Source organism: Brugia malayi, assembly GCF_000002995.4.
Source record: "Brugia malayi strain FR3 genome assembly, contig: Bm_v4_Chr1_scaffold_001, whole genome shotgun sequence".
NCBI classification, from domain to species: Eukaryota; Metazoa; Nematoda; class Chromadorea; order Rhabditida; family Onchocercidae; genus Brugia; species Brugia malayi.
In genome coordinates, this window is record NW_025062475.1 from 6,881,617 (window position 1) to 6,896,915 (window position 15,299).

General features: G+C 33.4%; 4 protein-coding genes across 5 annotated transcripts; 3 read left to right on the forward strand and 1 right to left on the reverse strand.

Annotated features, from left to right (window-relative positions):
- Positions 1 to 501: 501 nt before the first annotated feature.
- Positions 502 to 3,431, forward strand: Bm5857 (Uncharacterized protein; the record flags this gene model as incomplete). The annotated part of the gene is made up of 11 exons (XM_043076835.1): positions 502 to 561; positions 880 to 972; positions 1,066 to 1,194; positions 1,262 to 1,361; positions 1,442 to 1,524; positions 1,686 to 1,858; positions 2,058 to 2,168; positions 2,294 to 2,451; positions 2,628 to 2,713; positions 2,849 to 3,034; positions 3,291 to 3,431. 11 exons carry the CDS (start codon positions 502 to 504, stop codon positions 3,429 to 3,431), a joined length of 1,320 nt encoding a protein of 439 aa, XP_042932769.1.
- Positions 3,432 to 4,064: 633 nt separating this feature from the next.
- Positions 4,065 to 5,535, forward strand: Bma-mrpl-4 (Uncharacterized protein; the record flags this gene model as incomplete). Its single annotated transcript, XM_001900712.2, has 4 exons — positions 4,065 to 4,259; positions 4,408 to 4,637; positions 4,765 to 4,990; positions 5,275 to 5,535. 4 exons carry the CDS (start codon positions 4,065 to 4,067, stop codon positions 5,533 to 5,535), a joined length of 912 nt encoding a protein of 303 aa, XP_001900747.1.
- A 1,057-nt stretch (positions 5,536 to 6,592) lies between these two features.
- Bma-tbp-1 (Uncharacterized protein) lies at positions 6,593 to 8,475 on the reverse strand (the record flags this gene model as incomplete). Of its 2 annotated transcripts, XM_001900713.1 has the most annotated exons (7): positions 6,593 to 6,679; positions 6,898 to 7,062; positions 7,234 to 7,303; positions 7,415 to 7,583; positions 7,638 to 7,824; positions 7,893 to 8,005; positions 8,223 to 8,475. In XM_001900713.1, the coding sequence occupies 7 exons, from the start codon at positions 8,473 to 8,475 to the stop codon at positions 6,593 to 6,595; spliced, it is 1,044 nt and encodes a 347-aa protein (XP_001900748.1). The 2 variants fall into 2 exon arrangements, with proteins under 2 accessions (XP_001900748.1, XP_042932770.1); XM_043076836.1 differs by having other exon boundaries at positions 7,415 to 7,824.
- A 609-nt stretch (positions 8,476 to 9,084) lies between these two features.
- On the forward strand, positions 9,085 to 14,996 carry Bma-trd-1 (Uncharacterized protein; the record flags this gene model as incomplete). Its single annotated transcript, XM_043076837.1, has 15 exons — positions 9,085 to 9,238; positions 9,726 to 9,813; positions 9,995 to 10,157; positions 10,308 to 10,520; positions 10,951 to 11,199; positions 11,395 to 11,544; positions 11,735 to 11,851; positions 12,164 to 12,355; positions 12,563 to 12,682; positions 12,868 to 13,044; positions 13,453 to 13,635; positions 14,012 to 14,098; positions 14,215 to 14,328; positions 14,483 to 14,590; positions 14,853 to 14,996. 15 exons carry the CDS (start codon positions 9,085 to 9,087, stop codon positions 14,994 to 14,996), a joined length of 2,259 nt encoding a protein of 752 aa, XP_042932771.1.
- Between the last annotated feature and the right edge of the window lie 303 nt (positions 14,997 to 15,299).

Genomic DNA, 15,299 nt, shown 5'->3' on the forward strand with positions numbered 1-15,299 from the left:
TACATAATGCGGGATATTAATAAGTTGAATATACTGTTCAAAAACTAGAAAACAGCCGCGGATAGGACCAACCGACCAGTCCCCCACAAGGCACCTAACAAAAATAATAACAAAAATAAACCGCCACATATGCGCGAAAGGAAACGAACACGACCAAGTAAGACCTTTCTCCCTATGTATCGATGACATCTGTTGGTAAACGTCCATCAAGGGTCAAAAGGCTACAACATCAAATCATCAATCGGTGTTTGATTGCTGGGGAAGTTTTCGCCAACTTTTGGGTCTTATTTATTTGTTCTTTCTCTCTGATCGATTCATGGAAGTTGTTATTTAAAGCTTGAAGACGGCAGTTCCATTGTCTGGATTATCAGTTCTGTTGCTTAAGGTGTACTTGAAGACAATTTTTACACTCAATTTTTACATACAATGTTTGTATGATTCCTTTCCAGTTAAATAACTTTTCAGAACAACAGACCTACTGTAATACCAAAAGGGTGTGAAATGGAGTGCAGAAGCGATGCAGAAATTTGGAAGGAAAAGTTTGCTACCTTCCTATCAGAAGTAATAACTCTTTACTGTTATCCGTCGGTCTTGGTTTTCATTTTCGTTGTTTAATTTTAATTCTGAATAGTTAAGACGATATTGTTATTATTAGAGGCATAACTTTCTACTGTTTTCTATGAGCAGCAACAACGAGTAACCCAGAAGTAATATTCTGGATAAATCTTCTTAAGCCTGCCGACTGAATTACTTTGTGTTTCAGTGTGGAGGTCTAATTTAATCATTTATATGCATACAAAGCGAAGCGCAAAAATCGAGTTGCTTAATCTAAAGATAAAAGATAAAGGTAAAAGTGAACTAGTGCGAGAATATTTACAGGATTTGGCTGAGGAGTTAATGAAAATTAAAGCATTTTCTGTCGATAAAGCAGGCAAGCGTGTCATAGCCGAGCCTCTAAATTATGCACTTTCCGTAAGTAGTTAGATCACTTGTACCTTAGTGTCCCAACTTTAAGAAATTTCCTGAAGACCAATTATCTTTTTTACGCTATTGTGTCGTTTTTAGGGTTTCGTAGACTTGTTGTCCAACACAGTAAAAATCGGTCCGAAAAGATTAAGAGAGCTGGATTCTAGCTTCTTTCGACATAGAGATTTGTACATCTTGGTTTTAAAGAAAGTCATCTCTAAGATACCTGTAAGTTCGTTATTTACCTTCAATATTTCATATTTATTTTCAATAGTTAATCTTTATAATTTTCCAGGATTTACGTGAAGAAGTGCAGTTTTGGAACATGTATCATTTCTTGCAATTTCTTCCTCTTCCGTCCAAAAAACTGCATACTGCTTTTTACGAAACAAAAAGTAATATTTTCAAGTTGAGTCCTCTTGTTTTTCCCGAAATAAATTTGTGTTTCAAATCTTAATAGAATCCTAAATTTCAGCTAATATTATAAGTAGACACTGGAAGGTCAGAAAAGCGAAACGGTACTATCAAGAAGCATGGCTACTGTTAGTGAAACATAAGGTATAGGAAAGTTGTTATTTTATTCTTCTAAGAATTTAAACACTTTCAATTTTTCAGACATTCCTCTGCAAATATTGAATCAAATTCATAAAAATCTAAGGCCTGAGCGGAGAGAGAATATAAGCTAATTATTGATTTGTGGTGGATTTGATTTTTTTAAGCTTCCCAAACATTTGTTGAAAAAGTTGGTACCATATTTGAACGACCATGTACTCGATTCGTTCAGAGAGCCATTTCTTATTGGCGATTTTTTATTTCGTGTTTTTAAAATGGGCGAAGTTTTTGCGTTACTTTCCCTGGCTGGCATTTTCAAATTGATTGTCAAATATAACTTGTAAGTTCATGAAGTTTTTTTTTTTTTTTGATTTCTTACAAAATTTTTCATATGCGTTGATTACCTTAATTACTTTTTAGGACTTCATTATTTCTTTTTGGTCTTGCAAAATTCAAGAAAACTACACTAATTGCTAGTTTTTTCAAGTGAGAAAGTTTTTTTAATTTAGATTTTATGTTTAAATTTCAGTAATTTTCAGCGAATTCCCAAATTTTTACCAATGTGCTTACGAGTTAATAACACCATCTATATGTTACCTGACTTATCGAGAAAAGTTTTTCACACTTCTAGATACTTTTCTCTCATCGTCGTAAGTTATTTAATTTTTCTTGTCATTTCCACTATCTGATTGTCATTATTGTTTATTACTCTTTTTTCTATTAGGTTGCCATTACTAATATTTGAAAATGTTTTTATGCTTATACGAATTTCCAGACACCTTCCTATATACATTGTCGCTGCGTTTGTGAAGCGTTTGTCTTGGCTAACTCTTTTAGCTCCTATTTCATGTCAGGAACCTCTGTTTGCTTTAATAGGAAATTTGATAACACGACACAAGGATGTGGAATTTCTGATGCATAGAGATAATCCAGGTACCTGATGTTTTTATTTATTGCTTCTGCGTAAGCATATGAGCAATATTTAGTCGTTTCCATGCATATATATATATATATATATTTTTTTTTAGGAATCTTTAGATACCTATAATCATCCGATTTCCAATTTTAATAGTATCCAAAGATTCATTTTTTTTTTTTTTTTTTTACAGAAACATTTTCTGATGATCCTTATAATGAAAAACAAATGGATTTACAAAAATGTGGAGCTTTCGAAAGTTCACTATGGGAAATCAAGGTTTTGATACATCTTGATGCACCTTAATCTTTATATCAAATATCGAGAAACCATGTAGAATGGAGTTGATATGTTACACTTTTTGACTTTATGAATTTTGCCCACTAAAATTTGTTTATTCATTCATTTTTGCAGGTGTTGCAGCGACATTGGTTTATAGATATAGCGAAAAGAGCAAATTTTGTTAACAGAGGGATGCAGAGGATGGAGTCATTTGTGCGCTGGAAGAACGACGAACAGTATTTCACAGAATTATTGTCTAGAAGATTTGGAAGTGAACCACTGAAAAATAAGGAGAAGGGAAAATTCCGAAGAAACCAGGTTATCGTTTTAAAAGATTGATTTAAAAGGAAATATTAAAGGTTAGCTGAAAATGTTATACTTCTAGTCACATTTCAGAGAACTTGTCTTTGTTTTTTTTTTATCTGTAAGCAATGAGTAATTCAATTAAGTACGCAAATCATAGTAAATAATTCGTTTTTAAACTGTTGAAGTGTGCTGTGAAATTGACAATATTTTTCGTGATGTGATAATTGAAAATATTTAGGATTCAGAATCTTCAGATGACAGCTCTCAGAAAAATGATGATCATCCAGTTAAAAAACGACCGAAACTATTTAGGAATACAAAAAGTTATAACTGTATGATTGCAATTAATGACAGAGAACCACCGATTCATCTTTTTAGTAGTGATTTCAAGATACAGAATTCTGTTTAATTCCTCATATCATGGGCCATCCATCAAGAAAGACCTACAGTATCATTTCCTTTCATATTTCATTACAAGTTCAAGTTATTGGTAGCCAGCACAACTCAATAGAGTTGCTGCAAGTGAATCTTTTGACTTTCTTGTTTCTTGTTGTTACTTTTGACTTATTTTTTCAATAAATTTGATTGTTTCTTCTGTTTTTTTTTTCTTGTCGCTTTTTCGTTTTCATTTATACGGGAATGATGAATATCGAAGTTTTGAACTGTAGCCATTTTTCATGAACAAAAAAATTGCAGATATGCCATCGTTTTTCAGCATGTGTAGAAGTGTCTTTCTGGAAATAGAAAGTCGGAGTAACTTTCCTAATGATATCTTACATTGTTTTGAATTGTTTTGATTTACGAATGCTGAATAGTGAAAAGTGAATAATCTCAGTTCATACTTTCACTGATATCGAACTTTTGATTTGAACTAATGGAGTCAGTTTGTGATTGATTCGGCGCGTGAACTTAATTTATTCTCGATAATAAATATTAAGTTGTCGATCGTATACCGCCTGTAAGGTTAGTTCATTTTTTTTTAAATGGGATTGGTTTATTTCAGGTATTCATATATATATATATATATATCATCAGCTACTTCATGTCATCAGCGCAGTTGGTTCGGGTTCTTTCTTTGTTTGGAAGAAATCCACTGCGTCGCAGTGTGCTGGGCTTTTCCCAGAATGCTTCGGAGATTCCAGCAACCTCGGAAGAACTAGCTTTATGGAAGGTCGACAAGAATAATCCCTTCCTCGAAATTCCTCAAGCATGGGTCACAACGTTGGCAAGGAAAGAGGTCCAATTTTAAAGTCATAATTTTGAATATTAACTTTAAGTCAAAATGGGACTGCTTTAGTCTGAAATTTGTTTTGAATGAGTTGAAGCGAGCCATTTTTAATTACAATTGTATGATATATCAGTTTTCTGGACCTTATGATTTTTAGGAATCTCGGATGGATTTAATCAGTTTACATCCAGATATATTCCGAACCATGCCAAGAATTGATTTGCTGCACCGTAATATTACTTGGCAAGAGAATTACCGAAATTTAGCAATCACGAAGCAACTATCTAAGAAAGAAATGCCAGGTGGTGGTCATAAGCCATGGCCGCAGAAGAAAACCGGTCGACACCATGCCGGTTCGATCAGATCTCCCCATTTTCGTTTGGGCGGGTTCGTCCTTGGGATCTGTTTAAATAGAAATTTTTAATCAATATACTTATAAATCTTCAGAAATATGTACTGTGTCGATATTTCAATTAACAGGGTCTTTAACATCCTCCTGAGGAACTTCTTTTAGTTTTGCAAATGGAATACGTGGGCCTAAGACATGGTTTTATGTTCTGCCAGATGCGATCAGATTGGAAGGCTTGTGCATAGCAGTAACGATTAAACATGCGCAAAATGACTTGGTAATTGTTGACAATTTCGCTAGCTTGCCGAACGCTGATGCCCAATTTATGCACGACCTCGCTGATTCCAGAAATTGGGGTTATTCAATATTATTTATCAACGACAGTTCCGAAGTAAACAAATTCTCTTTTAAATTTTAAATTCTTTAGCTGGCATACTACCATTTTATTCTAACTTTTCTTTCTGTGGCTTCTCATTTATGGTATATTCAATTTATATTTCTTAATTAAAGGAAGAGAGCAACATTGTTTGCCGTAGAATTAAAATTGTCTGAAGTAAAACAAAACCAAAAATACTGCAATAATACAGACTAGCTAGTAGTACGAAATTATATAATAGACATGGTATTCTATTATTTCTTCACAGTGCGATAAACTGAAATGCTATTGATATTCAGGTACCTGAGAATATGGCAAAGGTATGCGATGAAATACCAACATTTAACGTTATGCCAGTCTATGGAATAAACTGTTTTAGTTTAGTGAAACACGATACTGTGATATTTTCTCTAGCAGCTCTTCAGCTGTTTCAATCGCGTATACTTTTTCACAAGAATCGCGCACAGACATTGCAGAGAAAATATCGTTATGTGGATTACAAAAAGATTATCATGAACGAAGCGGGAAAACTTGACCCAATTCACGTGCCATTTATTTGACAAATTTTGAAACTCCAATTTAACTAGGACTCATCCCCAAAATTTATTAAAATGTACTTAGAAGTTTTTGCTGCTCGATAAAAAACTAGTAACATACACTGTATGATGATTTGTTGAAGTTTTTACTAGTTCCCCCCCCCCCCCCCCCCCAATCACAGCACTGATCTTCAGCTTTCTTTAAATTTCATTTGAAAAGATGGAAGTCGTTATATGATCTGTGAGTAAATATGAATGTATTATAAAACTGAAAAAGAAGAATCCTTTTGAAGTTCTTTTGATGTAACATAATTACAATCCCTATTTTCTATCTCAGGGTAAAGAGATTTTCACAGACCAAATCTATTTTAGTGTTATGTGCCCAAAGCAAATTTCTCAAGCATACGCATTTGTACATTTAATCAAAAAGAACGAACGAACCTCACGATTTTGGAGAGCAACAAATTCAACCTTGAAATGCTTAGAAAAATAATTTTCTAATAAAGCTATCGATATGGAAGTAATCCTACTACAACATACCAGAACAGATTTCTTGATTAATCCGTTTCAAAGCTGTGTATATGTGAGTGGATTGTATTATAGAAATTAAATATGAATGCAGGCATATGATTATTGTATGAACAAAGGAGAACAATATCAAGTATCACAATGGTTATTTTATTTATCAGCTCCTGGGAAATTTCGAAGTCATCGAAGAAATATTGACAGAGATATTTAGATCAAATTAAATTAACTATCCATCTTCTGAATCAAGTGCTACTTTCTTTTAACTTAACAATATCATCTCCACTTATAAGGAATCGAAGCTCAATCATATCATCGCATTTTCACTTTTCTCCTTTAATACGACTGTTAAAATTCGCTTGGAAAATGTATGATAGGAGATTTTATATCTGATTAAGTTGGAATTCGGGGAAATTTGTTTGTTCTAGCCCTTGAGGGATACATCTTCCAATATTTCTTCGCGGGTTCTTTCAGCTCAGCTGAAAGCATAATACATTTAACCTTAAAACTGAAAGCACATATTCAAAATCAGAAACAATAAAAGAAGCCTCCCGTTCTATTTCTTGAAGCCCTTTAAGATCGGATAAATTTGATTGAATGCATCGTCGATATCTTTTTTATACTTAGCGCCCGTTATAACAACCTGGAAGAAGCAAGGAATTTTACAATTAAGTGAAATAATATGTTTTAAAAGAATGATAAACTTCTTGTTGCGCAGTAATCGTTTTAATGGCGAAATAATATGGTTTTACTAAAACCGATTATCAATAAAGTATAAAGATGATGATGAAACCTTTTTTCCTGGTTCATATTTTCAGTAAATAAATTTGACTTTTTGCATTAAACAAATCTTATACTTACCTTTCCACTAACAAAAATAAGCAATACTACTCGTGGTTTCACCATCCGATAAATTAATCCGGGAAAGAGCTCTGGCTCATATGTAGAGAATTGAGTGTGTGTTAAACATAGGCCTTCTAGCTGTATAGGAAAACGCACATCACATGAACCAACCATATTCTGAACCTGAAACAAGTATAAAGATGGTCAGTACCTTTCAATGCTTTATAAGTTAAATTATAGAATCAGGTGCCGTTAATAGGAACCATAGATGTTTCACATTACTTCATATCTGAAAATCCATTTTATCTACTTTATTGAACTTGTTTCACGCTTCATTTATCATGGTTAACTAACTTTGAATTCAGTAAATTTTGCGTTGAAACCAAGCTTTTGTACTATCCTGGCATATTTGCGTGCGGCAAGTCTGAAATTAATAAAGCGAGTAGTGATATATGAAGCAGTATTGCTTCAATTCAGCAAGAAAAACATACTATATTGCAATGAGACAAAGTAATGTTTTGCAGTTACCACATACCTGCTTGATTCCTCAGATTTTGCTCCTGTACAAACCATTTTTCCTGATGAAAATATAAGAGCAGTTGTGCGAGGTTCACGAATACGCATTATAACAGCAGCAAAACGTTTTGGATTATATTCCGCATTTCTAGCGTGCAATGCTATTTTTTTCAAATCCAGAGGCACACCTGTAATCGAAATTTTCGAAAACTTGGAAATCTTTCCTAACTTTAGACTCTCACCTAAGTTAACAGTAGACACTATATTTTGAAGCGCTGGCGATGGGATATCAATTAACTGTGATCCAGGTGTTTGTGGTGGATTTGTTGAAACCATAGGAATATTTGATGCTGGTTGAAAATGATCACCAGCAAGGGGCGTCATCGGTACTGCAAGATTTCCAGGACCTACCGAAGCCGGATTCATGTCCTGAAAAACGGCCGGTGATGAAAATTTTCTTACATTTGCTATGTTCATTTTTTTCAATAAAGATCTACCTGAAAAACTGATCCAGGATTTCCACCAACATTTATAACACTCGAAGGTCCACCTCGTTCACCGCTGTAGCTCAGCAATGATCCTGGACCACCTTGGCTATTCAGTACTGATCCTGGAATAAATTTGATGCGGAACACTTGCAAAACGATAATAAGTAAAGTAGTAATTTCAGCAGCTTAAGCATAAAACTGGATTTGAAAATTTCACCAATAATGGAGCGATTTCATTTTTAGAAAAAAAAAATATATATATACATATATATTATATGAACAACTAATCTGGTCCGCTATGTTGCCCCAACATGCTGCCGCCAAGCACAGAGCTTGGACCAATATTTGCAAGCACTGAACTAGGTCCGGAACAGCCAACATTACTGAGATTAGCTGTTGAACCACCTCCTATCACTACTGATCCTGGTCCGAGCGTTACCGATGGACCACTCATAATATTGGAAGAGCCTAAGATAGAACTAGGCCCTGATCCAGTGAGTATTGATGCTGGACCAACATGAGTGCTTGGTGTTTGACTACCAAGCGATGTTATCACCGATGCGGACTGCGATGGACTTCCAAAATGATCCATCAACCGTTGTTTTATTTACTTTCCTTATTATGCTTTATTCACTTTTCTTGTTACACCTAAAAAAGTACAGAAATTTGCTTTTCTTTTATCATAATCTTCAGTTTTCATTTCGTATAAATTTAAACAACGAATTCAAACTGAGAAAAACATTAAACAGAAGAGAAACTGCCAAGGATATAAGACATATTTTAAAGAAAGCTATGTCTCAACATACACAATAACAAAGATCTGTGTATAACAACAAAAATAAGACATGCATACACACTCATATAAGACGAAATTTCTTTTTGGTACTTTGTGAAGCAGAAAAAAGTAATAAGATATTAGTAGTAGAACTTCTCGTATCACAACAACTGAGATATCATGATAAGCTAATAAACAAGTCAATATCATGTAACGAAATTTACAAATTCCAGACCTATCAACAGCTCCTTTCCTCAAGCGTTCAAAACTACTCCCCTTATCACAGACAACGCCCGTGTGGCTAATTGACTCAAAACCTCTTCCCTCTATTTTCGTTTCGAAACTCGGACGTGCTGAGCAGATAGAATCCGCCGTACCAGGTGTTACGTGAGAAAGTTCAGGATCAAAGTCTGCTGTTTGCGGAAAATGGATGTATGTAAAGCTATGAATGTACTGGCTGATTTGAAAAGTTTAACCCAGTTAAGACGTGAATTGGAACGTCTTCCAAATACTTTATTGTTACCGGTTGCTAGAAAATGCTTGGATCATTTCACGTTAGCCAACTATGCTGGATTTATCGGTAATATCCTTTCGATGTCTATTTCTTGCTGCTTTAATTAATTGGGTTAATTGATTGTTGAAATATAAATGATTAAGCTGTTTGGGTGAAAGTTCCGTTGAGTCTATTCCAAATCGATGCTAGTTGTGATTTGAACTTTTATGATTTTACGCCGTATTTGCAGTTCGCTATCAATCACAGTACCATTGAGCTTATTCACATTAATGTACTGAACACATTTGTGAGAACTGTTGAAAACAAGAAACAGGTCTTACTTCTGTATCCCAACAAAATCACCATAAAATAAAAACTCTATGAGTGCCGTAGAAATAACCTTACTAAAATAATATATGCGATAATAGGTTCGTTATAGATCGTAGTAAAAATTACTTGCTGAAGTAATTTTTACCACCAATTTATGTGGTTGTATAAATATTTTCTATTTCCCAAATGCACTTTAATTTAGTAGAACCGAAATTTAATTCGCATTTAGTTTCAATGTGTTTAGAGAAGCCAGTTTGTGGTGATTATGTGATGGAAGAGGAAATTGACAAAGATTTATCGTTTGGTTGCAATTCTCCATATAAATTTATTCGGTATAATTGCATCTTGTAATTGAGACTCTGTAACTGAGTATTGGAAATGCTTCACCATTAATTGTTTTAGTCTCTTTTATTCTGTGGATTGAAATACAAACACCTTTTTACTAATTTTTTCTACACCGAAGTACTGAAATATTAGGAAAACAAAACTTGTACTAATTCTTATTGTTTGTAGTTTAAAATTATGCTTATGGTTGGCGAAAACCATATTAATCGACTGTTGTTCTCGACTGCAAGATGGTTTTGAGAAAAGCCATCTTACATGTCGTTTGGTATTGTTGTGGCAGAATCTACTGAAAGAGCCGGCTGTTGAACTGGAAAAGATTCTGAATACTTTGGTAAAAAAAATTTTTTATATTACCGTTTTCATTAGCTAAATTGTGGGTCGTCCGATTTTTTTAAGGATAAAAAATTTTGATTCTCATAAATTCTAAATTTCAGGAGATTGCATCGTTCTTTTGTAATTGTAGGTGAATTGTGATATTTAGGGACATATCCGAGTTGACTGTGCTTCCGTAGCAGCAGTTACTGAAGCATTTCTTGAAAAGATGTATGCTCATCTGCTATACAATCAAATTAGTAGAGCTGAAATTTGTTTAAATAGTGCCTTAGCCGCCAATGGCCTTAAAATCGAAACGGTCGGAGTGTTGGGTAAACGTACTAGATTTCAAGAAGAATTTATACCTCAACTTATTGTCAGGGTGAGTTCTGTCTTTTCAAGTTTCGAATCTTTTTTTATTTTATTTTATTTTTCTCTTTGTTTTAACTGGGATTAAAACTGGTGAAAAATGTAGAGATTAAAGTGGCTTGCTAACTTTCAGATTTAGATAATTCAAATGAACATTACACTCAATTTATTTGTGACCAAATCTTAACGACTTGATTTTCTGATCAGAATTTTGTGTTGTCTTATGAAAATATAGCCAAATATCCAAGAAGAAGATCAGTTTTAATTTTTTCTATTTAAGGAAAATGCTTGCTTTTTTACTCTCTGTACTAACTGCCGTTTTCCAGAAAAACTGACTGATCAGTGAATTAATGAGATTACTTGTTTTAATTTTTATTTTTGTTGAAATGTGGAATATTTTTCTTCCAATTTTTTTTTTTTTTTTTGATTTCTTTGTGATTAAGGCTGTAGGTGGTGATTACCTTGAGGATGATGACACACGAGAAAATGACAGTACTCTGCCGCCGAATGTTTTGCTTCACGATGACTCGTTGTTAGAAAATGTACGCGTTGCCGAAATGGATCTTTCAACCAGTCGTGCCAAGCTTTCTGCTCTAACTTTAGCGTGCATGCTGGCTTCTGGTGTGCTTGAAAGAAAAATTCAAAGTACTGGAGACTTAGTAGCTGAAAAATGTTGCTCCCTTCTCGATGAGGTATTTTATTTTTTACTTTGTTTTTCGATTCTCTTATTTTAAAAAGTTAAAATATCCCTTATGCTCGTGAGCTCGTTTGCTAAGGAATTCAAAAATAACGACAGGATTAAAACTGATTCAAATGTTAGTTTCTTACTTATCTAATTTTTCTAATTTCTCTTTATATGATTTTTTTGGTTGGGCTGCTTCTTGCAGATAATTAGCCAGCGTAGGAATTGGGCAGTGCAGGCTAGTGCATTATTGCAACGTTCTGAATTTGACAAGATTAGCATGCGCCGAGTGGAACGTGCATGTCTGCAGATGGAGTCATTATCAAAATTGGTGAACAATGTAGAAAATAATGAGGTTGCTAAATTTTAGATTTGAATAATTTAAATATGGATATTACATCCAATTTGGGGTGCAAATCAAATCTGAATTTTTATTCAGAATTTTACGTTTCCTTAGAAAAATGTAATCGAAGCAAGATTATTTAAAAATAGCGCTTGTTGCTTCATTTTAAATACGATTCCATAGCGCTCTTTATTTCTTATAGGTGGATGAGAGTACTTTAAGGAAACGCTTGAAATTATTACTGGCAAGCGGGATGAAACCATTTTGGTATGTTGATCTCGTTCATGCTGAAATCCTTCGCTCTATCGGATGCACAGCGGTTTGTCTTTTCATGTTTTCCAATGAAATATTTAAATTATTTTTTGCACGGCTAGTTTCGTTTTTAGCTTTTAAAATGTGAATAAGATCAATCTTTATGTCATATTACTGTAATATCATATCAGTACGAGTGAGTAATGAAAAATAATGTATTTTCTGTATATTTTTTATCCAGAGGTATGAGGTAATGGTTGACTGGTAGTTGTGGTTTAAAACAGTGACAGGTTGACCAAATGTGATTTTTTTGGAATGTCAGATTTTCTTAATAGTTAAAACCTTTTTTTAGTAGTATTCTTTCCATATAGATTTGCAGGAAGCCTTGGTAATATTCGAAAGACAGGAAAGTTGGGATAATGTTATTGATTGTTATCAGTCACTTGGTCAATTAGAAAAAGCTGAACGATTAGTTCGTGATCTGCTTGCTAAGAATGAGAATGAATCAATTTACTGGTGTCTTTTGGGTGATATACTTCGTGAGCCAACTGCATATGAGAAAGCGATTGAGGTAATAAATTCATTACTATTTCTCTTCAAATTTAGAATTCGGATTTGGTTGCTTAAGAAGAATTTTCTACAAGAGTTTGAAAAAAAAAAAGTTTTTTTACAGGAGATTGAATATTCTTTCAAAGATTTGTCGTTTTTCTTGTAAAACTGTAAACACTATCACTGAATTGGAAGAGCAATTTTGATATTATCATAGTTTAAAATTAAGGCTTCGAATGGGCGTTCATTTCGGGCTCACCGATCTTTAGGATTGCTGATGCTTCACCGCAAGAATTATTGTATTTCATACCGACATTTGAAACGTAGCCTTGAACTTCAGCCAATCAGCGTATGTTTAGTTTCCCTGTTTAACTTGAGTAGCTTGCAAAAAATCTTATCAAATAATCTCAACTGATGGGTCGCATTGTGAGAGTATTTACTCCTACTCATTAATACTATTATTAACAGAAACATTTAGACCGGTTCTTTATATTATTGCATTTTAATGTCAACTTGTTTCATATTTTATTCAAGTCGTTCGGCTGGTTCAATTTTGGTTGTTGTGCGTGGAAGCTCGAAAAATGGGAAGAAGCGGCGAAAGCCTATCGGGAATGTGTACGTTATGAACCTGCACATTTCCAAGCATGGAATAATCTTGCTGCTGTATATGAAAAACTAAACGATTCAGAACGAGCCAAAAGTGTTTTATGGGTCTCTTTTTAAATTTTCTATATACTCAATTTTTTTTTTTATTTTTTAAGTACTAGTAAATTGTATGCTCGACTAACCATTTCATAATTTCTTCTGCTTAATTTAGAAGCCGCATTCTTAATATTATGTCAGTTTCGAAAATTCACCATTAATCTCAAGCAGGATTTATGAGGACGATCTTATCTGATTTAGTCAGCACTATTACATCTATACTGATTAACATGCACTAATTTGTTTCTGTGCAATAACTTTTTTTAACAAAAATATCTCTTAAATTGAGTATTTCTAAATAGAGCTGACTTTGGATAATGAAATTCATTTCGACTATTTTGAATGATCAGAAAAGATTTTTGTCGTGATATATTTTCGTTAACTTCTAGAATCGTATCATTATTATTTTTGTTTTAGGAAGCTCTGAAATTGAATTTCGAACATACCAAGTTGCGAGAAAATTATATGCTTCTCTGCGTGCGTACGAATGATCTTCTATCAGCAATTACGACATTTCACGCGATATTAGATTTGGACCGACAATACAAAGACGATGCCGTAATTGAAGCGCTCACACAGAAATTAATCACTCTAAGAGAAGTAAAAACTTATCACTCTCTTCTTTATTATACAATAAAACACTTCGTTTACGGAAATTTGGAACTTTATTGCTTGAGTAGGAATTTGTAACTTGAAATCTAATAAGAATTTCCAAATAAATGCGGTGGCAGAAAAAATCCAATAAAACGAAAGAAAAGTAAATAACCAACAAGAAGGAGAATTATTACACTCAGTAATTTATGTCTCTATAATTATTTGATTCATTCAAGAATTCAATGTTGTTGTTTTTTTTTATTTTCTCTTATTCTTAGAAGTATTTTTACATATTAAGGCATATTAAGTTCATGATGAAAAGATACTAAAAAGGATGTCACTAATTTTCGTTTTTGATTAGTATCAAAGTACTTACTTGAAGGTGAACGAAGAGTATGTGAAACGCTTAATTAATAAGATGTGTGAATTACTGGGTAGAATAACTTCACAACAAAGTTGCTCTTCTACGGTTTGTTGTTTTTGTTTACCTTAATTCAACAATTTTTTTTATGAATTTGGTGGCATTTCTCGATGGCATTGCTTTTAATTTTTGATAGCAAAATTGAACGCTTTTTTGTATTTTAGATCTGGCATTGTTATGCAGAGCTAAAACGGCCTAATTCAGAGTCATCCATGAAAGATTATGATTTTTACGTAAAGTTGTTAGAGCGAGCTTTTGGGGCTTGTTATAATAAACAAGTAAATTTCCTACATCATTTCTTCCTACATCAAAATTCAACCTTTCTAAGTCTACAAATTTTAGTTGAAATCCGAAATTCTCCACTTTTTGAAACCAGTCACTAAGTTTTTAGATCCAAGTGCAAAAACTAGTACATTGAGCTTTTTTTTAAAGGATTGGTATAGAAATGTTGATTCATGTGTTGCTGTTTTGAATGCAGCCATGAAGTTGGAAGATTCCAAGAAAGTTTTGTCGGGAATGAAAAGTGTTGAGAACGATCTGGTAAGTGTTTTAATTCGGGAGGTTTATGTTGTTTCAGTTGCAGGTATTTATCGGCTGGTAATGCTACTCACGATAAACTGGTTCGAGCACGGTAAATGTTAATTAGTCAAACCCGTGTTTCTGGAAAATGTGTACTGAATTAGATATCTGCACTGCATCTAGAATGATAAAATGCACTACTTAATATAAATTGCATTTAATCATAGTCTTTAAATTGGTTTTCTCATGTAAATTGGCCATTCTAAATTTCAATATATTTTAGGTTAAATCTGAAATTCGAATAACTCTTCGGCCACTTATAGCATCCATAGAGAAAATATATGGCGTAGATGCTATGGAAGCCTCTGATTCGTCCTTAAAAGAGTCATTACTAAAAGTGAAGTCATTTTTATCCTCTTGTTTGTAATGTCACTGTATCTATCTTCCAAAATCTAATGAAAATGTTGCTTTAGGAAGGAATGTGGGAAATTTCACAGGATAAGACTAGAAAATTTAGAACTATGTTCAAATTTATTTGATATTTCATTCCACCTAATGCTACTGTTTAAGTATTAGATGATATTTGTTCATTATTCGAGCTATTTTAAACAGTGAGACTAATTCTTCAGTATTGGGAAAACCAGTCGTCTCACATAAAGCGAAGGCTTGATACGTTACAAAAGTAGAGTCTCACAAAAGTAAGAAGCAATAAATAAACGCTTTCATTTTT